The sequence below is a fragment of the Brachycentrus maculatus genome, unplaced genomic scaffold (assembly GCF_059751285.1).
Source record: "Brachycentrus maculatus isolate JH-2025_06_01 unplaced genomic scaffold, ASM5975128v1 h1tg000301l, whole genome shotgun sequence".
Taxonomy (NCBI): domain Eukaryota; kingdom Metazoa; phylum Arthropoda; class Insecta; order Trichoptera; family Brachycentridae; genus Brachycentrus; species Brachycentrus maculatus.
The window spans coordinates 791,618-816,436 of record NW_028281052.1 but is presented as its reverse complement, the minus strand read 5'-3'; the positions used below and the strand labels follow the sequence as shown (position 1 = coordinate 816,436).

The following is a 24,819-nucleotide window of genomic DNA, read 5'->3' as shown; positions in this document are numbered from 1 at the left end:
GGAACATAAGTAAAATTGTGCGCATACGTGAATTCTTTTTCTCGATAAGGACCACACCCCTGACATATATCCAATAATAATTTATATATATTTTTTTTAAATCGATGAATAAAATTTGATTTCAGTTTTTAATAATAAATAATTTATTTTCAACAACCACAATATTTTTTCATGTATTTTATACCAATAACAATTTAATTGAAATAAATTTCCATCAAGAAAAAAAAGTATTTTCGATGACCTATAGTTCATACTACGAATAAAATTATAGAAACTTTTTTATGTATTCTGAATTTATATTAATTAAGTAATATTTCCTCGTATTTTTATGTCAATATTCTTAATGGCTTCAAAGTTATTGAATTTTATGATGAAAATAAGCTGTTGTGCATTGTGCGTTGCATTTGTATGGGGAAATCCTGATTTCTCTGAAATATAAAATTTCCGGCAGTTATTTCTTATCGACATGACATTTAAATATATATTGTTTGTTTTCTAATGGATTTTATTACTTATATAGTCCAACAATTGACTTACCCAAATTTGTTTTAATAAAAATTAAACACTTGAATAATCCACATAATTGAGTTTTATTTTTATTTACGACTAGTTTCGAAAACGACAATTGTTTTCATCTTCTGGTACAAATTAAAACTAACGAATAAAAATATATTTAGGTGTATAAGTATATAGGTTAAAAAATATAGGTAGGGGGTTAAGGAACTATTTTTTTTTGTAAAAGGAAACATTGATAATAATGGTGACGTATTTTGAAACAGTACATTATTAATTATTGTTTTATCTGAATTTAAATTTTTATGTAACAATCATGTCATTCCACAAAGTTAATGCCGAATCAATAAATAATACCCAAATTTGATTGGATTTTCATTAAAATTGATTCACAGTTGATGTAAGCTTAGCGGATCCTGCCAATGTATGCCTGGTTGAATTAGTATTTTAAGGTCCCAGTTGATAAGTATGAGATTATCATTCGACCAGTGGCGGTCCATTACTAAATGACAAAAGCCTAGCTGCTGATTTAATTCGATCGAACATATTTCAGCAGTCCTTTTAACCCTTAAACTATAAACCCTGTTTTTAGAATTTAATTAGATATGGATTAAAAATGTATACGTACATATACATTGTACATACATTTATAAAAACATATTGCGAGTCTTTTTACCTAGAACTTTCATTCATGAATTACATGAAATTTTAGTAACTATAAAAATAAAGAGTAAATCTACTCAAGAGTAGGTATAAGCTGTAAAATTTATATAATTGAAGCGTAAGTAGGACCATGATAAGCGCTGTTGGATAAGCCGTAGCTAGATGTTAGAGTCACTTGGACGTTAGGTAATAAAAAAATCCGGAGACCCACCAAATCACATTGTCTTATTGGTGAAGTTCTTTTTACATACTTTTTATTAATTTTTATTTTATAACTAACTATCACGCCGCTGGGGTTGGCAGAGAGAAAGGAATGCCACACCAACCTGTATTTGTTAACAATTTCTTTCCTTTTTCACATTCATGCATCTCCTCATACATACCCACCGATCATAATAAACACTTGATCATAATAATAACAAGTTTCCCTCGTTAAATTATCTTAGTACGCTGCTTAATTCGTCAAGTCTAAAAATAATCATAAAAAACATTGCTGTAGTACCAAACGGTAAAGAGTGATGAACATTTAAATCACTTCTCCCCTAAACCCCTTTTGTCAGAAAATTTGGAAAGTTTTTTATGATAAAGGTGTGTTTGTTTGTAATATAAATGGGGCCAATACAATATGCTTGTCACCTTCTTTGATCATATGTGTAATATTTTTCTGTTACATTTTTACAGAAATTAAATTTATAAAATTTTGTTTCATTGTTATTGTTCTCGTACATTTTACGAATAATTATTTTGTATTTGATATCAATGGCAGGTGCTTTTTTATATTATTATTGTCAGTGTTGCCCTACAATAATTGTGGGAGACTGTAAATAAATGTTATGTATTATACTTTTTTCCTTTGTGTACATATTTTTAACGTTTACTTACATATTGTATCATTAAATTTAAAAATCTCAAGAAAACTTTTGCGATTTTCTTATCACCAGAATTTGCATTAGTTAGGACCTTGGTTTTTTGAGTGAGGTAGGTACTAATAAAGTAAAATTCTACCGGAAAGACTAACTTGCAACATTGTTTTATTGCTTGTTGCTTACTTCATTGCGCGCGTCCTCGTGTTGACAAGGTCTTTATAATTTGAACATGGCTGCCGTCGATGAGGTTGCCCTCTTGGCTCTCGTTCATGGATATCTTTTAAAGAAAGATAAAAGCTTTGCTTCGATTTATCAAAAGAAAACAAATGCGGTAAGTGTTTCATTATATTTTCTAATCATTATTCTTTCGATTATGGCGAAATAATTGTAAAAACTGCTGCCGCACGTGCTGTTGGACAGATTCACCAAGCACGTGCGCTCCTTCTTTGACAACGTTCTTGTAATCGCCGCATTCAATGTCTGATATTATTGTATATTCTTACAGCCGGCACTACCTAAAGGTTGCCCAAATCTAGAAGAAATAGTAGCGCATTATCAGAAAACGTCCAAGAAAAAAATCCCGGCAATAAAAGCTGAATCAAGGTAAGTTTTTTATTTTGTTAGTATACTTATTTTGTTGTTTCGTTTAGTTACTTTCAGCCTATTCCGCGATATATTCACCTAATACGATATAATAACACGTAACCTGGTTTTGACAGACACGCCGTTTTGTTTCGTTATCATTCTAACGTGACCGCGTAATTCATGTTAAAAGTTGATTTATCAATATCATTTAGAATTTTAGTTTTAATCAAAGATGTAGACACCCAAAACAAACTTCAGGTATCATAAAATATAGTTATCAAACGCGTGTACAACTGATTGAAAGTTTTTTTTTTGCGGGAATCGTGCATAACCTCAAAAATGCCATGCGGGTATGTCAAAATACGATTCTACAAGTTTCGCTTTTAAAATTTCAACAGTGAAACATTCCTTTACTGCTATGATTCGCGATTAATAGTCTAATTATTTCACAAATAGTGTCACTTTATTTCATTCAAAATTCACATCCGCATTTAAAGATGAATGGTTTATTAATTTGTTTGTTATTGCGTGTTGTGGTGCAACCATGAAACAAACAAAAATCTAAATGTTTTAAAGAAAAAATATATAACGTTTTTGGTGACCTTTCCTTCATTATATAACGGAACACCAAAATGTATATTTTGCCTATATTAATAAAAAACATGCTTGCAGAAAAAAATTGAAAATAGTTTTAATAATCGAATGATTTCATAAATAATTTCACTGTATTCAATTTAAAATTTACATCCGCGTTCGGAGAAAAACGGTTTATTAATTTGTATGTTATTGCGTGTAATCATGAATTAAACAAAAATCTGGATATTTTTGGTAACCTATCCTTCCTCATACAACGGAACACCAAAATTTATTTTCTGCCTATATTGAAAAACATGCTTGCGGAAAAAAAGTATTGCCACATACATTTTACAAATAGATAATTTCCAATTTTCAAATATACTAACGCGTCAGTGATTCGCTATTATAATTCCAAAAACAATATAATCATTTTAAAAGTGGGATAGTATTTACACAGGTACCTACTTATTTACATATCGCTCACTCCTTTCAACAACGGCATGTATCAAAAAACTTGATTTTTCAGGAGATAAATAAAACCTGAATGTTTTTTCTCCATTTGAAAAATATTTAGTATATTACAAAAAATAATTAAACAATACCTTTTCTTCAAAATGCAAAAACAACACTTTCTGCCCTGTAGCGTGTTTTAATATTAAGTTGAAAATATGCCGCTTTTGCTGGGATATAGTACATTTTCTGGGCATTCCGAAAACATCACAAGTGAAAATTGTAGTTTTTTTATATATGACGTTGAAAGGAGTGAAAAATATCAGTTGCACAGTAAAAAGTTCAATAAGTGGCTTGATATTTATTTTCAATAAATTTCATTATATTAAACTTGACGATCTCCTGCAAAATCAAGTTTTTTTTTTTATATATGACGTTGAAAGGAGTGAGCGATGGTCCGCATTCTATCTTTTTCGCTATTGTCATTTATTTTTACTAGTGTAACGAATACGAAAAAATTCTACAAAAGAAGCACTCCATCCTTCTCACTCTTTGGATTTTAATATATACATCTCATTCTTTTTGCATTTCGAGTTTTCTATAATCGGCCCTTGGTTGGTTTCTCTCTATCTGTACTAATTCTAGCTGACAACTTTCAAGTGTTAGAAATACTTGATCTTGCTTTTTCTCGGTTAAGTTTTCCTCGGTCTTACTTTGGTTCTATTTCCTACCACATTCACCTCGTAAGTTTGTTTTCGTATTCTTTCTTCACATTGTAAATAAGTATCGTTATTGGGAAACTATCATATTCAAGGAAGGATGAAAGTAGACTGAATGCAGTCAAAATGCGATCTCCCAGAAGAATGTGCGACAAAACGATGTATGATAGCTGTTTGAATAGTGAAATAAGAAAGGAATGCAAAGCTGAGATAAGCATTATCGATAAAATCAAAAAAGATGTTTTGAGATGGTTTGGACATGTAGAACGAATGAGTGAGGAAAGAACGGTAAAACAAATTTACGAGGCGAATGTAATTGGGAAAAGAAGCAGAGGAAGACCGAGAAAAACATGGCACAATCAGGTATGCCAAATACTTGAAAGTGGTCAGATTAGGGGTCGTAATGGCAGGTATGTATGAGGAGATGAACGTGGAAGAGGCGAAGAATGTTTGCAAAGACAGAGTTGTGTGGCGTTCTATTCCCTCTGCCTACCCCTGCGGGGAAGCGGCGTGATGGTTAGTTCTATCATATTCATATTGTGGCGTGTCCCTATTTTCACATAATTTGTCTTGGAGTTAAACTTTGAAGTTTGCCTTTTCCCCTTTTCCCTCCCGTCCCTCCTCCAGGTATTTATATTAAATTACAAATGTGAAATTTTCTAACTGGGATGGTACAAATACCTGTTTTTTGTTACTCATTAATGTAATATTTATGTAAATGTCCTGTAAAATTTCCGGAGTAATTGAAAAAGGATGTTAAGTTGGGTTTGACTTATTTAGTTCAGGGGTTAGGACCATTTCCGGCTTCGAACACTGTCTAATTAGTTATATCTACTAAATAGTAGAAATAACTAACAAAAATTTATTTCAATGTAATCTATTTGCAGTTCTGAAGATTCATCGGAAGAAGATGCTCCGCCCGTGAAGGGTGCCAAAGCTCCAGCCGTCAACGGAAAAGCGAGTCCCGTTAAACAAGCGAAGAAAGAAAGCTCCGATGACTCTGACGACAGCTCTGAAGATGAGAAACCCAAGGTTTGTATTGTACCGACCGATGGTTCTGCTTGCGAATTTGGTCTTTCAAAAATGATGAGAAATTGATATTGACAAAAGATTGAATGATAAACAAACTTGTTTCGTCACTACCACTGATTTTATAAATTAATTAAAAAGTGGTTTATTTATTTTCGTGTCAATTTTAATTTTTCAATTAATTTTTTAGCAGGCAGCTCCCGCTAAGCCTGTCCTCGCCAAGAAAAAGGAGGAATCTTCAGACGACAGCGACGACAGTGACGAGGAGCCCCCTAAAAAGGTTCAGTCCGTCAAGAAACCGCAGGCCACCGCCACGACGGTGAAGAAAGCAAAATCCGACTCTAGCGACGACTCGAGCGACGAAGAGGTGTCCACCAAACCACCCGCCAAGGTACCGATCAAGTCTCAACCCAATAAGCAAGGTCCAGTCACTAAAGCCACGCCCGCCAAGAAGGCCGACTCGGACTCGTCAGACAGTGACTCGAGCGACGACGCTAAACCGCCTGCGAAGGGACCGGTCAAGGGGCCGGCCAAGGCAGCCCCCGCCAAGAAGGAGTCCTCGAGCGAGGAGGACAGTGACTCCGAGGACGAGCCCCCCAAGAAGAAGACACCAGGTCCGACCGTCGCGGCCAAAACCGCAGTCAAAAAGGCGGAATCGTCCAGCGAAGAAGACTCTTCGGACGACGATGATGACGATGAGCCTCCGAAACCCACAGCCAAGTCCAGCGCCAAACCGGTAAGATTGTTGATTTCATATTTTACATCTTTCAACCTGATGAAAATCTGACCGCTTTTCGTGTAATGTTCAGAATGTGGCTAAAATATCACACTTGTGCCAAGGTTACAGTATGATGTTTATAATATGCTTATTTTTAGTTTTAATACGTTAGTTGAAAGCTATTTTAATGTGTGGCTGCTAGCGTAGTGGAGGGAGAAACCCTATTTTACGATACTTTAGTATCGTAAAATAGGGTTTCTCTCTTTAGTACTTTAGTATCTCATTTTTAAATGAGACTTTTCAAATCATAAAAAAATCAGACAATATGTCTAAAACAGTTTTATATCTACAGTCTGTTCTTTATATGACATTTTTGCACGAATAAAAACTGGATAACTTGAATTTCATTACGTTATGAAAAATATAAAAATTTTATAGTAATTAAAAAATTATTTCTAAATTACCAATTTCATATATGAATTTATTTCATTCCAAGCCTGATATATTGAAATATGAAATTTCGATCCCTCCATTCAAATTAATAATTTTTTGGCACACATATTTTGAACAAATCAAATAATTTATTAAAATTTTCACTTTGGAAATACAATTTTTTTATGTTTCTATTACCAATTCTTACTGTATGTATTTCTCAGTAGCCTTTTACTTACTTGAAATGATGTTCACTAATTATCTTGAGAAAATATCTATGATATTCAATCTGTTTCGTCACTACCACTGATCATTCAATTCCTTACGAAGACTACTGTGGTGACATTATGCCGATGTACTAATGTATTGAAATTGTAGATGGTCAAGGCCACTCCAACCACAAAGAAGGCAGAGTCAGACTCCGAAGATAGTGATGACGATGAAGACGATGCTCCGAAGCCACCAAAGTCAGCCCCAATCAAAAGGAAAGCAAAGTCGTCGAGCGATGAAGAGGATGACGACGATGATGAAGTCAAACAGACTCCAAACAAGAAGGCCAACTTTAATAAATCGAATGATTATGGCGATGTAAGCATTCCGATACTCTATTTCTGAATTATAATAATACACCAAAACTGGAATGTCACTTGAAATCACCGATATCAATTGAGTCAACGATTCTGGTGACTGATGTTTCTAGCCGTTTCATAATATTCATAAAGCGGAGTAAACATTTTAGTTTTGTGTAGAACAGTAAGAATTTTTCATTAATTGATTCAGCAGTCACTTTGTGGTAATATCTTATCATTTTTAATTTAAGTTTTATTTTGTAAATACCACTACTTTTTAAAATTTATTGTGACACATGTTTCGATGCATTCCGCATTATTTTTAAAATGTTGCGGAATGCATCGAAAATTAAAAAACTTAACTAAAAAATAGTGGTGTGTACTTAATTTAAAAAAACTGAAAACTTGACTGCGTAAAACTTTAATTAAAAATTGTCAGAATATTTTTTATAAAAGCGTAGAAAAGTCACAAGTTCCAGGTTCGACCCCTGCTCTAGCTTTTTGTATTTTTAAATTCAAACCAACTGAATTGTCTGGCTCCTTTGACTAATAAGCAATATTCTCACTTTGCAATCCCTCGGCTCGCAGGCGATCGCTATAAAGAATACTAACAGTTTTGCTACTCCGAGTCCTGCCAGTATTGAACCGATGAAGAGAGGAAACCAGAACACCCCGTTCAGACGAGTCGTCTCCGAAGTCATTCCTGTGGACCCGCGTCTCTCGGACAACTCGTTCGAAGGAAAGGTAAATGCCCCACCACCGGTTTGATCCGAACGCAATACACTGTGACCATAGTGCGGTGTCGCGTTTCCGTTTGGGCATTTACCATCTCTTTGCGCGCATTATATTCACGATGTATTGTGTTTGGTGACTAATCGGGGTGTTTTTTCTATTATCTCAAGGAGGAGGAGGAAGAGAAGGAGAACGGGGATGACCAAAACAACAGGAGCTTCGGCGGAAGAGGGGGGAGAGGGTTCGGCGGGCGCGGGTTCGGTGACCGCGGCAGGGGAGGCCGCGGCGGGTTCGGCGATCGAGGACGAGGCGGCGGAGGCTTCCGCGGGGGTCGCGGCGGGTTCGGGGATCGTGACGGCTTCCGCGGGGGCAGGGGCGGGCGCGGAGGTGGCGGGTTCAGGGGCAACGACCGAGGAGGCGGCTTCAGGGGAGGGTTCCGGGGAGGCCGGGATGGCGACCGCGGGGGCCGAGGGGGCGGCGGCGACAGGGGGGACAGGGGCGGCTTCAGGAAGTCCTGGGGCGGCGAGAGGGGGGGACGGGGGTTCGACAGGGGCGGGAGGGGTGACCGGGGCGGATTCAACAAAAGTTTCGGCGGAGATTCACAACCTCAAAACAAAAAGATTACTTTCGACTAAAAAATATATAGGATAATAAATTAAGGTAATTACACATGTATAAAATGAAACATTTAATATAGTCCCAATGTCTTGCTTTATGATCCCAAAGGGCCTTTGATGCTTGCGGAGTCTATTAACATTTATAATGTTATTTTTTAATTTCATATACATAATAAATAACAATATGTACTGGTGGTACACTTTTTTATAATTATTTTATCTGACAGGAAATATGAAAGAATTCATTTGTATGAGTTTAAATAAATAATGCTAGGTTAATCATTTGCTATATAGCAAACTCAGTATTGATTAAAAACTTTTTATTCTTAACTTCCCACTAGCTCTTTACCCTAGATTACCGGACAGTTGTAAAATTTACGACAGACATCCAATCTGCGGGAATATACGTTAAGAATATTATAGCTAGCAAGTATCTTAATTTTTCACCAATATTTCTTATTTTCTAGTAAACATTTTTTGGCAAAATTGAGTGAGATTTTTTTCATTGTCGTACATTTTACGATTGTTCCGTATTGAGGTACATTGAAATAAGTCCCATGGTCAAAAAAGATGTAAGGATTAAAAAATGTCTTAAGAAGCTCTCGTTTGTTGGAATGGATAAGTTATAGAAAGCGTTAGATATCCCTGTCTTATGGAATGTTAACGGTTTACAGAGAGGTGCCCGAGGATCATGGGGAGAGCGAGCCAACCAAGATCTCAAGCACACTCGTGGAAAAGGATTCAAGCATGAAAAAACTAAGAAGAAACGTGGCGCCTACCGGGGTGGATCTATTGACACTTCCGTAAATTCCATCAAATTTGCCGATTGATAATTGTGTACATTATCTTATCTCATTTCCCGCTAAACAAAAACAGTAAAATGTTTCTTTTATACTGAAACCGTGATGTAGAGTAAGTTTTACGAAGTAACTAAGAAATTAATTGCCAGCAATCACTCCAGAAGCGTGTATAAATCACTCTGGATTTATCAATCCTACTTACCGAAAGGTTATATTTTTATTTCATAGGCAACCTTTATCGAGCGTAAGTTTAAGACTTTCGATAACAAATTTGGCAATCTCCAATTGAATATATAACCCGATCAAACAAAAAACTGGTTCTCAATAAGAAATCTTGATATGTATAGATGATATTGTCTGATAAAACTTGGTATTTCTTTATAATATGATTTCTTAGAATAAAATAACTTTGTTTGATATTTAGTTGGGAGTCGATGGGTAGGTTGACACATTTGTTGTCGAATAGCCGCAGTTGTTAGGAGGGGTTGTGTAAATATATGAGAGTGTTGAGTTAGTGATACTCTGGATACTTTAACAAGGAACATAAACCTCATTCCGCATTTATATAAAATACTATTTTTCCATCGTTTATTTTCATTTCATATTATATATCTCATTTCATATTCATTTCATATTATATGGACTCCGAGGACCTTTCAAGCTACCGCCCAATTTCCAACCTTCCTGTCATATCAAAAATAATAGAGAAAATTGTTGCCCATAGACTGACAACGTATGTTGAAAATAGCAAGTTGTTTTCAGAGAGGCAATCGGCATACAGGCGATACCACTCTACAGAGACAGGCGTAGTGAGAGTACTGTCTGATATAATAACTGCTGTGGATGCTGGTGACCTTGTTTTGGTTTCCTTTTTGGATATGAGTGCTGCTTTCGACACGGTTGATCACAATATTCTGCTGGAACGCTTGAGGAAGACATACGGCATCTGTGATAAAGCACTTGCATGGTTTTGCTCATACCTTCGAGAACGTGAATATTCAGTCATTTTTCAAAAAGTTAAATCCCCTTATCATTCCGTCTCTACTGGTGTACCCCAGGGATCAGTCCTAGGTCCTCTTCTATACCTTCTATATACGAAAGACATAGAAAATATTATAAAGTCACACGGATTGTGGTCTCACTGCTATGCGGATGACACTCAAATTTATTTTTATTGTAGGCCGGAGGAAAAATATAAACTTGTTGACTCTATTAATAAGTGCATTGAGAGAATAGGAGAATGGATGGCTGAAAACAGATTGACGTTAAACCCGTCCAAAACGGAACATCTCTGGATAGCCACACCTAAACGACAGAATTTGATTGATAACACGACACCACTCAATCCAAAGAGTACAACTACACCGGCCGTCAAACTGCTCGGCGTGTTCTTAGATTCTGATCTCTCCCTTGAGACTCAAATAAGCAAAACAACAAGTACATGTTTTTATCAGCTAAGGCAAATTAAAAGCATTCGCAAGAATCTGCCAGTTGATGCTGCCCGTCAATTAATAAATGCATTTGTAATATCGAGAGTAGATTATTGTAACGGTATATACACGGGTCTACCAAACAATAAAATGACTCGACTGCAATCAGTGTTAAACGCAGCAGCGAGACTAATTTTTGGAATTTCTAAATTCAGTCACATCACCCCACTACTTCACAAACTCCACTGGTTACGCTTTCCCGAAAGGGTTGAGTATAAACTCTGCCTACTCATGTATAAATCAATACACAATATGGCTCCAGAGTATCTTAAGGAGCTGTGTATTCCAGATGAATTGGTTGATAGACGTCTCACACTTCGATCGGCTACAACATCTGCAATGGGCAAAGTAATCTTACCAGCTCGCAACCAACGCACTAAATTTGGCGAGCGTGCCTTTGCTGTTGCAGGACCGACGGCGTGGAATGCTCTTCCACCAATGGTTAGAAATAGTGAGAGTGAGATGATCTTTAGAAAAAGACTAAAGACACATTTGTTTGCTAAATCATTTCCACCATAATATTTTCCCCAATTCATTCACCGTGAAGCGCCCTTGAGGTATTTTTTTACGAAAATGGCGCTATATAAGTTATCCAAATTTATTATTATTATTATTATTATCTCATTAACTGCCTGTATCTTGTATGTTCCGCCGAAAATATTTATAATATTATTTTGTTGTATGGATCGTGGAGAATGGTGATGGATGTTGATGATATTGAGGATATTTTAAATTGTTTTAAGGGTGAAGATTGACCACAAACTTTGTGTAAATTTCTAACAGCACTGTACAAGTTATTCAATAGAATATATGTTTTTGTTTTACATTTATGAGTAAGTGTTGCGAGAAGATTTTAAACACTAAAGTGGTAAATATAAGTGACTATTCCTAATAAAAAACTGTTTTATTTATTTTAAGCTACTTTACCTTTAATTATAAAAGGGGTACGATAAAAAACATATTGTATTATATACAACAACAAAAAAAAGAATACACAGGTAAGCTACAATGCAAAATCATTTGATACTGTGACTACAAATAAGTTTGGCTATAGTCTAAGGGTGAAGACTGACCGGAGCATTTCGTCGCAATGTAACATGTTACGATGCGAGCATTCAGGCAGTCAGTACAGCGAGCTGAGTGCACCATCCATAGTTTCAGATGCTTGCCGCGAGCGATGTTACGACGAAATGCTCCGGTCAGTCTCCACCTTAGGGTTGCCACTCATCCATGTTACCATTCCTGGCTGTGCTGTCCCGATCTAAGCCCAAGTCAGTCTAAATACTGAGAATCTTATAGCAAAGGAGGATAAGTCTCGTCTGAAAATAAGTTTGAATTATCAACCCCCCCCCCTTCCACATCAACACAGGAAATATTGCAAATTGTCCATTAGGTCTTTGAGTCAAAATCTCCTGATGGGTTCCTGAACGGTGTTTTAAGAAAAAAGTTCCATTACCTCAAATGTTATCTGGGTTTAAAAAAAACTGTGGTGATTTATCAAATACTACCTTTAGACCTAATAAAAATATTTTTTTGTATATATTAATAAATATATCATTCTAAGTAGCTTATGACAAAATAGTTTTGTATCAAATACTACATTCTGATGAACCTTTATGGACAAATTTCCGAAAGTAAAAAATATCTCAAAATTAAAATAAATTAAATCTGGAAAATGGATACTAAATAATATCATCCCTTTGAATAATGGAATTTTTGTAAGTATAGTTTTTATATAGATTTGACATTTACACACAGCATTTCATTAGAAGTTTTTCATGGGTACTTATAAAAGGTTATTTTACTTTACTTCTAGATTTTTATTTCCGTCATTTTCACATCAGTTATTGATCCGTATTGTCAGGAAATGAAAAAGTTAATTACGATTTGTCATATACCTAATACATGTAGTTAATGTTATCTTGACTGCATAGTAAAAATGTTTACATCTGTATATAATCGATGCGCAGGAAAGGAAAACAATTCACACTATTTCAGAAGAGAAAAAAAAAAATATTTTCCCCCATCAGACAGTACCTAAATAATATCAACACCAGTTATTGATCGTTGTGTATTACCAGTGTACGGAAATATGTGTCACGATGCCTTGTTTTTCTAGCACCTCGTATTTTATAGAATGTCAATCTGTTTTATCAGCTGAGCACAATTGATAAATATTATTCAAAGATGGCATAGCGTAATGTCAGACAGTGAAAAATAACATCCGTCAGATATGGACGTATGACACCTAGATGAAATTGCATTGTTTCTTTTATTCTCGCTTTAAAAATACCCAGTGAAAGTTACCGTTCCAACAAATTGTATCTTGTCTCCTTATGTTCTATTATACTAAAGCCCTACAATGGGGGAAGATGTTTTATGTGTAAACGGAGAAATTGATGTCGTGAACTTTTGCCCTATATTTCGTAAACAGTTCTATCAATTTAGTTAGATATAAAAAAATATATTCGTTCAAAATGCCAGTGCAACAAATAATTGTTAAAAATTCTTCGGAAATAGAAAATTTTGAATGGAGTACGGCTCCTTACATACAAGGGGGGCGCAATGAAGTCTCTCGCGCTGGATCCAGTTCTAGTCAGACTTCCAATAGCAATTCAAACGGAGATATCTGTCGAATTTGTCACTGCGAAAGTGATACACAAAATCCGCTATTGGCACCGTGCTATTGTTCAGGTATGTCCCAACTATCAACAAAATAACAATAATAACTCATTAAATATTCAGGATACATCGTCATTTCATTACAATAAAATATATCATTATTTATGTATGTAGTGGTTTAACCTTAGATAAATGTTAATACAGTATAGCATTATCTCACTGGCTATAGACTGCTGTGTGACCGAGTATCATTATATCAAATACTATATAAAGTTTCTGAATATAATATGAATATTTATGAATATCTATCGGACCGTAACTTCAACCGTTTATTAAACTTTTAAATTACCATTCTTATGCCACTATTTATTTATTTATTTATGTAAACTTTATGAACATAAAATAAATCAGTACATTGGCGGGCTTATTGCCAAAAAGCAATATTTCCAAATGACCAAAAACAGACTAGTGATATTAGTCAAAACGTTTGGTACCTTGTTTAGCTGTTTGCAATCAGAGGGTAGATAGTGCTTGAACATAAAATATCACAAATTACAAATTTCTGCTGTATTAATTAAGCAACTGTGTACTTTATATGAAATATTATATGAAAATTACAAATCGATGATGATAGGGAAGGCAAAGGAAAAACGGGAGTTTAGGGAAGGAGGTAGAAGGAAAAACTAAGGGATGAAGTTCGATGGAAAGTAAGAATTCTAATGATAGTAATGTCTTAGACGTTTCTTAAAAGAGAGGGGGTTTATCTAGGTGTACTTTTTATTAGATACGCTTTACTCTATCTTGTCCGCCTCCATAGTGTAATGGTCAGCACGCTCGGCTACTGTTCTGGAGGTCCCGGGTTCGATTGCCAGGGGGTAAAATAAATATAAGTGATTTTTTCACTGTAATATTTATTCAATATTACCCTGGACTGGTACCTGAAGCGGAAGGCTGATCACCTTTCCTTCATGTGTAAACGATCAAGATAACACTGTGTTTATATGACGCAGTGCCCTATGCACCATTGGGTGCAGATAAGGGTTTTTTTTTTTTACTCTATCTTCTTTGGTTGTACAAAGTAAACCTATGAGGATTTATGTTATTTGATGTCTCATATCGCTCACTCCTTTCAACAACGTCATATATCAAAAAACTTGATTTTTCAGGACATCGTTTTTAAAGTTTAAAAATATAATGAAATGTATTAAAAATAAATATCAAGCCACCTATTGAACTTTTTACTGTGTAATAGATCTTTTTAAGTAAAACCTGAAGGCTTTTTCTCCATTTGAAACATATTTATTTTATTTAAAAAAATAATAAAGCAATACCCTTTCTTCAAAATGCAAAAACAACTCTTTCTGCCCTGTAGCGGGTAAATATTAAGTTAAAAATATGCCGCTTTTGCTGGGATATAGTACACTTTCTGGGCATTCCGAAAACAAAATTGTCGATTTTTGATATATCGCTCACTCCTTTCAAGAACGTCATAAATCAAAAATCGTCAATTTTCAGTTGTGCATGTTTTCGGAATGCTCAGAAAATGTACTATATCCCAGCAAAAGAGGCATATTTTTAAATTAATATTTACCCGCTGCAGGGCAGAAAATGCTTTTTTTTTGCATTTTGAAGAAAAGGTCTTGTTTGATTATTTTTTTAATATACTAATTATTTTTCAAATTGAGAAAAAACATTCAGGTTTTACCGAAAAAAATCAGTAACAAAGTAAGAAGTTCAATAAGTGGCTTGATATTTATTTTTAAAACATTGTATTATGTTTTTAAACTTTAAAAACGATCTCTTGAAAAATCAAGTACTTTGATTTATGACGTTCTTGAAAGGAGTGAGCGATATATGACGTTGAAAGGAGTGAGCGACATGAACACAAAAATATATCAACATAGAATTCAATATTTTTTTGTGAATTAACACAACAAACCAATGTCGGTTATTACAAATCACCCATTATTGCTCCAGCAGGAAGTTAAGGCCATATTTATTTGTATAATTTTTTTTGTGATATTTCAATTTAAAAATATGTTATTTGAAATTGGTTTACTATGATGTTCTTTTTTTACAGTATGCACTAGTTATGATCCAGGAAGCTCTTTTTTATAGCATCTGTAGTCGAATTTTACAATACCCATGGTCAATGAGGTGATTAATACCAGTTGACAATTTATATTTAAGTATTGTGTTCTTACTTGCAGGAAGTTTGAAATATGTCCATCAGAGCTGTCTACAGCAATGGCTGACGGCTTCCGACACAAGGTCCTGCGAGCTCTGCAAATTCAATTTTATAATGCACACCAAAATAAAACCGTTTAATGAGGTGAGTTTCATTCATTTTCACATGTTTTTTTTTAATTTTAACATCTCAACATATATGGAGTATTTATTGTTTTTTATAAAATGAAAAAACTTTGTTATAACTACTTTTTTATTAATACAATTTAACCTACCGGTTTTAACAAGAACCTTGTCATCGTCAGGGTTTATATTAATTCAAAAACATCAAAATACTCTCACCAAACAACTTCCACACACTCCGTAAAAATCCTAAATGTAGGATTACATTTAGGATTTTTACGGAGTGTGTGGAAGTTTTTTGGTGAGAGTATTTTAATGTTTTCGAATTGATATAAACCATGATGATGACAAGGTTCTTTTTGAAACCGGTAGGTTAAATTGTATTAATAAAAAGTGGTTATAACAAAGTTATTTCATTTTATAAAGTTTATAAAATGTGCCACATAGTATCTGCGGAAAACATTCAAGAAAAGTGTTTATTGTAACTGCAAACAGTTGGTACAATTCCATTCTGAATTGTTGACTATTATATCCTAAATTGAACACAGTTATTGGATTGAATCCTACTTTTATAATTAAAATGTAACTTTATTTTTAAATCACTATAAATATTTTATTATAACTTAATTATAATGTCTACCGGTTTCGAAGCTAAATGCTTCTTTATCTAGACTGATTAATACTAAAACACTATCTACTAAACAATATTCAACATATTTTGACGGTTAGGGAAAAAAGCTTAGGTAGATCTCAAGTGGCTTTATTTTTTTGTGTTGATTGGCAGTCACAGTCAAAAGGGATCAGGGATGATGAGTGATTGGAAACATATTTAATAACCTTTATGTATTTCAGATACTTGAACCTCGAAATCTGAAAACATGATTTTCAATTTTATAACGCTTATAATTTTATTCACAACATTTTAAACGTGTCCCAATCCCTGTTCACAAATTAGGCTTTCCCCACTTAGGGTAAGCGGAGAAACCCAGCTTTGTAGATTCGTAAGCTAGAATCTAGAATCTAGACACACTCATAATGTTGGGATTTTTTTATGATTGCTAAAATGTGTCATAACAACTTTTTATACTTACATATCGCTCACTCCTTTCAACACCGTCATATATATAAAATTGTCAATTTTCAGTAGTGCATGTTTTCAGAATTCCCAGAAAATGTACTATATCCAAGCAAAAGCGACATATTTGTAACTTAATATTTACCCGCTACAGGGCAGAAAGTGTTATTATTTTTGCATTTTGAAGAAAGGGTATCGTTTAATTATTTTTTTAAATGTACTTAATACTTTTCAAATGGAGAAAAAACCTTCAGGTTTTACCTAGAAAGATCTGTTGCACAGTAAAAAGTTCAATAAGTGGCTTGATATTTATTTTTAATACATTTTATTATATTTTTAAACTTTAAAAACGATCTTCTGAAAAATATTTTTTTTTGATATATGACGTTGTTGAAAGGAGTGAGCGACTTATTCTATCAGACACTGGATTTTTCACCCTACAAATGATATTTCAATTTTATACGTCATATAATAGGAATCTCCACTTGAAATGAAAAATTTGTTGCTTTTTAAAAAGGATTTTTTTCTATTATGCAACATATAAAACTGTTAAAATATTCGCTGAATATTCTCCTGAAAAATTAAGTTTTTTGATATATGACGTTGTTGAAAGAAGTGAGCGATATGTGCATCTTTTACGAGCGAGGTATAATCAGTATGCAAATCACGAAATCCTACTTGCCTTGCTGTTGACAATGAATTGCAAGTCAGGTTAACGCTTCACATTGTTTTATTGGTCTGAGCGCGATGATGTATTTTTTTATACCTTCCTTGCTAATTCTCATTTTTCCTTCCTGACTTTAAAATTGAGGCTTTTCGGATCATTCCTCAAAATGGAGACTAAGCCATTAAAAAACTTACTTGGTAATTAACCATCACTAGCTTTACTGCAGCAGTAGGCTGAGAGAATAGAATGACACACAAACCTGCCTTTTTGAACAGTCTTCGCCTCTTACATGTAGCTTCTCATACATTCTTCTTCTTCTTCTAACTCTTATCCGCACCCCAATGGTGCATAATGAACTACATCGTATAGAAGCAGTGTTATCTTGATCGTTAAATACACGAAAAAAAGGTGATCAGCCTTCCGCTTCAGGTACGAGTCCAGGGTCATATTAAATAAATATTAGACTGAAAAATCACTAATATTTATTTTGAACCTCTTGGGAATCGAACCTGGGACCTCCAACATGATAGCCTAGTGCGCTAACCACTACACTACGGAGGACGACACATTCATATGCCCCACATAATATTTTTACACAAAAAATATTTTTAAATACACTTTTTAACTCCTCACCTTTCAAAAACTCTTTTCTTTTCAAAACCATATAATTATTTCGAAGAAAAAATTATTTTTTCAATGCAAAATGATGTTATAAGAAAAAAATCATTTACGTAAAGTATTACCTTGATTTCTGTAGTAATTTTTAAATCAATCACAGATTTTTTGAGTCTACTAAGTTGTATTTTATTAACAAAAACACATAAAAAATTAATATTGTGACAGTTGTTTCGCCTAGTTATGGCATTTTCAAACGAATGTGAAGATCAAATCGAATGACGGTCCTTATGTAGCCATACAATTCTAAGTGACAGTTTTAACATGTGCAGCAATAATTTATGGGAGACAACAGTAACTAATGGGGGGATGTAGGTACGTACATGTATATTTAAATAATATAAGGGTACATACCTACACCCCCCATTAACTACTGTTGTCTCTGCCCCATTAACTGCTGCACATGTTAAAACTTAGAATTGTATAGCTACATAAGGACGGTCAGTCCATTTGATCTTCACATTCGTTTGAAAATGCCACAACTAGGCAAAAAAAATTATCACAATATTAACTTTTTATGTGTTTTTGTTAATGAAATACAACTTAGTAGACTCAAAAAATCTGTGTTTGATTTAAAAATTAATACATAAATTAAAATGTAGTTCTACAAATTAAACGCCAAATAATAAATATGTTACCTTGATTTAAAGAAAATAATGTTCCAATTTTACTAATACTTGGTCTTAATGATCAATCGACCTAATAGGTAGAAATAAATACCTTTCCCGTTCCAAGTGTGTTAAATCTCCAAATAAAATACCATCTAAAATACAGACAATCAACTTCCCCCTTTTAGCTGACCGCGGTAAAATTATCAAACGTTAACCAGCCCGCGGCCATTAAAAGTTTGGGGATCACTGCCTTATAAAATAAATAACAATAAACAGTTTGTGTATCTCGATGGGCTTATATTATTTGCAGTGGCGTCGCCTGGAGATGTCGGGAGTGGAGCGCCGGAGGCTGTGCTGTGCTGTGCTGTTCCACTGTGTGGCGGCTCTCTGCGTCATGTGGTCGCTGTTTGTGCTGATCGATAGAGCCGCCGAGGAAATACAACGAGGCCTTATCGGTGAATACATTATTTCTTAGCACCATTTCTTTAATTTATTTGTCTTTATGACAACCCTTAAGGTGGAATGTTCAAGCCTGTAAGGTTCATGTAGCATGTTATAGAAAGTGTAAAATAAGACGAAAAAATAGATTTAAAAATGTTAAATTTTTTTATTATTACTATGAGGTCAAAAGTGTTTGCATCCCTTATGTCACTGCGACCGTATTAGGTCTATTGTAACCTCCCTCTGTATCATAGCTCACTCTCAAGACCTACGTGAGTCATATAGCTCACGACCTGTCTTGGTGGTATATAAAATGTAGTTCCACCAAGAATTGTCTGTACTAAACATTGTAATTTTCTTAATTTGTATTTTAGCTTGGCCATTTTGGACAAAATTAATGGTGGTTGCTGTCGGGTTTACGGGCGGAGCTGTTTTCATGTACATCCAGTGCCGGCAATACTTCACACTCTGCAGCAGGTGGAGATGTCATAACAGGTATATTTTTTTTATTTCATCACACACATAATTGTGTGTGACAACACCAAGATAAAGCTAGTCAGGAGTTGGTGCACTCCATGTTTCTCTATGCTGCTGAAACGTGGACCGTGAAAGCAGCAGAAAGGAGAAAAATTGACATATTTTAAATGTGGTGTTGGAGGCGCATGCTCCGAAATCCATGGACCAGTGTCCGCAAACTTTTTCTATTCAAGGTACACCTACCAAATTAAGAAATTTCTGAGGTGCATATTTACCATATTATGGTAACATATTTAAAATATTATGTTTAATGCGAAATGTGAGCCTACTTAACTGAGCACAGGCAATCAAAATTAGCAGCAATTGTGTTCACAAAACTAGACTTTTTTCTGCGGCACGCCAACTAATCACCACACTTGGATGGCTTAACTCTGGCCAATGTCTGTACACAACAGATTCTTTAGTTGTTTGGACCGTTGTGCGTGGCCATAAGGATAGCCGGGAACGACTGGTTGTGATCGGTAATGACGATAGCTTTGAGGGGAAGAGAGGGAAAAAAAATACCCCACACGATGGACCGATCAAGTTAAGGCAGCAGCAGGCACCTCGGTGGTTAGAGCGCTACGTGCAGCCCAGTCAAGGGATAACTGGAGAAGAGTCATTGCTTCCACAAGGGTCACAAGTCACAACTCTCAGTAATGAGTTATAAAACGGAGAAGAAGAAGACACATAATTACAATCTAACCAGTCCGGGAATATGGCAGTACGAGGTCGTCCAAACAAAACTTTTCTCAGAGGAGTAGGTGTACATGAATGGCCGCACTTGTAACTAAAACCCGGTGACATTGATTTGTAAAATGGCACTTGTACTGCCATCTGTGGTTCTATTTGAAGACTAAAACCACACTTCAGATTATTTTTCTGTTTTACCCACAATATTTTACTTAACAATTGTTGTCGGGCAGTTTTTTCATCAACCCCAACTCCTATTATGCTCAGACAGTCTGCTGCCCGACCCTCAGTACGCTAATCAAGGTAACATTGCTTTTTATGATGCACAGTCCTACGCATCATCGGGTGCAGATAAGAGTTAGAAAAAGAAGAAGTCCTGCCTAATAGAGGGCACATTTTTCAATATTTATTTAATAAATAATTTATTAGTTAAGTAACTGTCTATCATGAGTCATGTAATCATGGATGTCTGGCTCTACCCACTCCATTATCCAATTATCAATAGCTCTTTTATAAATAGTTCCGTTATTTAATGATTAACAGGAATAGATTATACATATTTATTGTGAAATACTAAAATAGATCGCTTGAGCCAGCCGAATGCCAGGTCGTAAGCCCTGGGATGCTCAGACCTCCATATTTTTTAATATAAAAAGAACGATAGATGTTTTATAACATTTTACTGATTTTGGTGATACTAATTTAAGTTTTACACTTCCAGGATCCTTCTTATCCAGAATGCTCCTGAAAAAATGCACGTAGCTCCGCCCTCGCCCGTTATCCATCATTTTCCCGCGAACGCATCCAACAATCGCTCCGTGCGAGACATCAACGACATAGAGAGGGCCAACCACGGCCAAGTGGTCGCCAATATCGAGAATAATCCGGGAAATAACGCTCCGCCTCTCGTCAGCTACGCAATCAGACCAAACATAAACGAACAGCCCGGCGCCAACGACAACAAAGTCCACACTCACTCCGTATGTGTTTTTCCGCCCGCCTCGAATGTCTACTTGGAAGAAGAGGACGAAAGCGGCGGATTCAACGACTACCGCCCGAATTCCTTCCGGCGCATTCTGACCAGTGAAAACAGAGATTATTCCATCGTTCCGATGAAAAGAGACACCAAGATCAAGATGGTTGCCGAAGATCCTTCGGATGTGAGAAGATATTCCGATACTAGATTGCTGCAGAGTTTTGATTTGCGGGACGCGGCTTGTGTCAAGGTACCGAGTACCGCCCCGCAGTGCTTCCATCCCGTCGACCGTAGATACTCCGGCTCCCACCAGTACTCCGCCAAGAACTCGGACTTCACGACGCACTCGGAAGAGTTCTTAAACGACTCGTATAATTTTTCCCCGTACGAGAAAACTGTCTACCATATATCGGACAAATTCGATCCGGCAGTCAGCATTTCAACGCAGTACGAAGTGCAGCCGCAAGTGTCGGATATAGCCTTCGAGGCGTCTGTCCACAAGTACGATCCTCTAGAACTGAACATTCAAGAGATGCTGGAACTTGACAACATAACCTCGGAGAACCGGAAGAGATCTGTACTCTCGCTGACCCGAGAACAACCCGTCCCTTGTCACAAAACCAGTAGTTACGAAGAAAACAGATCAGTGTTCAAGTCACTACCCAATCTCAGCGCTAGCAGCGAAAGCCTCCTACCTACCAAGTCCAATTCGTGAGTATTCCATTCCGAACGTTCACTTTCTCTCATTCGCCCATCGGATGTTTCGTATACCTTTATGCTAAAAATTAAACATTATACCGACCTAATGTATATTATGTACTTATGCCGAAATTTTGTATTAAATCAAATGAGAATTCAACGACAAAAATGACCGTGGACATTTAACCCTAGATTACAGGATGTGTTAAGCACCAAAGTAACACATGTAAAGAATGTAGTAACAACTAACATGTATCGTTGTAACCTTTTCGGGAGTCCAACTTTCTCTCAGGAGTGGGTTCATTTACACAAAAAAAATCACAAAATCTATGTATTATGAAGATAGAAATTATAGAATATAACTTTAAAAATGATGGAAAAGTCAACATCCCTAGGTTTTATTTTATGACAAAATCACATACAAGTATCCACAGATGTCATTGCTATACAAGTTACATCATACCAACTGACAGAAGGACTTCGATGTTCATTAATGTCGATACTCCTTTGAGGAAAATTCACACCAAAGTTCATTTACATCCATACTCCCGTAAAGGTTATTTTGCTACCGATATTTCACGTTCGAATTTTATATCAAGTTCGCAAAAAGATTTTGCACCTATTTTTTAAAAATGTTTTCAGTAAACCTTCTTGGTTAAATGTGAGTTTTCTTATCTTCGTACATTTTACGATAGTCCCGTATTCAGGTGAATTGAAAGGAGTCCTGTGATCTAGGGTTAAAACACATAATTATGTAGGCAAGTCATTGCATCAATCTCAGTCGTCCTTTTGTTGCTGATTGTTACTAGATTCATCGCTCCGTTGTTACGAGTCGTGGTCACCTTCGATGTAAGAAAAATAAAACATATGTACTTATAATATTTACCTAACACGGCTGATGTTAAACTACGCAAACTGGTAGTGCCCAAGATATGAGGTGTGTTTTTTTAAGTAAGAACCGTTTTGATATTTAAAAAATAACAAGTAATTTTTTTTAGTTTTTCGTAAAGAGCACAGTTTTGTTTATTTTTCCGCATACTACTTAATTACTTCAGCTTTTTTTCTCATGTCCACTATTGAACAAAAGCCTCCCTCTTGGACTTCCACAGTTGTCTGTTGGACGCGACTCTCTTCCAGTGCAGGCCCGCCACTTTTTTAATGTCATCAGTCTATCTTGTCCTGGGCCTGCCCACGCTTCTGCGTCCTGTTATAGGTCTCCAGTCAAGCACTGCTTTTCCGCATAATTATCACCAATATTAACTCTTACCACTCTGTAGACCAGACATTCTGGCCCGTATGATTCTAGTAGGCAGCTCTGTGGGCCACAATGTCTGGCCCGGCGCAGGTATAACTTTAATCACTGATTTCTCTATCACCCAAGTATATTTTCTACCAAAAAATATTTCAGATAAATACAGTTAATCTTAATCAACATGGTCATACAAATTGCCAGACAGAGTGTCCCAAAATTAGGGAACCAAAATATTTATTTTAATGGTAGAAAAACGTCGCATTTTTTTGATCAGAGTAGCTGATCAGTCATGAGAAAAAATGGTCAGAGTGGAAAGGGTTAACACATTGTGTGCGGGCTTCACAGGTAGAAATACTCTTCCCGCACAGAGTGTATTAAGACACTTGTCATGTCGAACTATAAGGTATTGCATACTGCCGTGATAGAAGTTTGGCTCCCAATTTTACAGCTACTGCAAAATTGCCATTTTTAGCCTATTGTCATTGTCATCATCGTGGCATTGGCCTCTGAGATGCTTCTTCAGATGAGGAACACAGGTCTGTGATAGTCTCTTGGGGCTAGATCTGGTCCGTGTGGTGGAGGATCAAATTGTCCCTAGCTAAATGATTTTAGTCCAATTGGCATTTCATAGTCGACAGAGGCATTTAAAATACGCAAAAGCCGCAATAGCGTCTGTGGCTTATCAACACATGTAGAGACATCAACCGGAAGTGTTTATGATCCATGACCACAGAATTTCAGAACGGTCCTTACTTAAAAAAAACACGCCTCGTACATTACTTTTAAACTACTTATGTTTTGTTTAAAATTGTATCTCTTGATGTTTTTAAAGAAATACTGTCCAAGATATTTTTAATCAAATAATAAAAAATTAGGCACTCGTTTCAGTTGTTTTCTGAAGCCCATCTTGGCTAGAGTCTTAAATACAAAAATTATAATAGCTTTTAGGATAAATTAAATTTACCGTTTATTAAAAATCAGACTGATTTTTTTCCCAACGTAATTCAGCATGCGTAGCGTGTTTTATAGCCAAGTGCATTTATTCTACGTTGCGCTTGGATCGTTTGTACTTATGTGAGAATCGTCTCGTCATCTTTGCGAAAAGAAGGGATAATATATTTAATGTGTTTTAAAAATATTTTTTATTAATATCTGAACATAGATGAAGAAGAATATGGAAGTCTGGGCATTTACAAGACTTCCTGGCATAGTTAAAATAATTGATTTGGATGATTTGTATGGTGCCATTTTCGTAAAATACTTCTTCAAACCCTTATCCGCACCCAATGGTGCATAGGGCACTGCATAATACAAACGCAGTGTTATCTTGATTGTCAACACATGAAGGAAAGGTAATCAGCCTTCCACTTCAGGTACCAGTCCAAGGTAATATGGAATAAATATTAGAGTGAACAAATCACCTATATTTATTTGACCCCTCCCCCTGGGAATCAAACCCGGGACCTCCAGAACGGTAGCCGAACGTGCTGACCATTATTACACTACGGAGGCGGACTCGTAAA

General features: G+C 35.6%; 2 protein-coding genes across 3 annotated transcripts; both read left to right on the top strand.

The window, feature by feature from the left end:
• Positions 1-2,230: 2,230 nt before the first annotated feature.
• Nopp140 (nucleolar and coiled-body phosphoprotein 1) lies at positions 2,231-9,433 on the top strand. Of its 2 annotated transcripts, none has more exons than XM_088267627.1 (7): positions 2,231-2,373; positions 2,548-2,645; positions 5,260-5,404; positions 5,592-6,137; positions 6,930-7,139; positions 7,709-7,864; positions 9,144-9,433. In XM_088267627.1, the coding sequence occupies exons 1-7, from the start codon at positions 2,272-2,274 to the stop codon at positions 9,297-9,299; spliced, it is 1,413 nt and encodes a 470-aa protein (XP_088123753.1). In that variant the 5' UTR covers positions 2,231-2,271; the 3' UTR covers positions 9,300-9,433. The 2 variants fall into 2 exon arrangements, with proteins under 2 accessions (XP_088123753.1, XP_088123752.1); XM_088267626.1 differs by lacking the exon at positions 7,709-7,864 and adding an exon at positions 8,023-8,512 and having other exon boundaries at positions 9,144-9,281.
• Positions 9,434-12,968: 3,535 nt separating this feature from the next.
• Positions 12,969-22,362, top strand: LOC148304864 (uncharacterized). The gene is made up of 5 exons (XM_088267621.1): positions 12,969-13,453; positions 15,592-15,713; positions 19,030-19,174; positions 19,535-19,655; positions 21,091-22,362. Exons 1-5 carry the CDS (start codon positions 13,237-13,239, stop codon positions 22,058-22,060), a joined length of 1,575 nt encoding a protein of 524 aa, XP_088123747.1. The 5' UTR covers positions 12,969-13,236; the 3' UTR covers positions 22,061-22,362.
• The last annotated feature ends 2,457 nt before the right edge of the window (positions 22,363-24,819 follow it).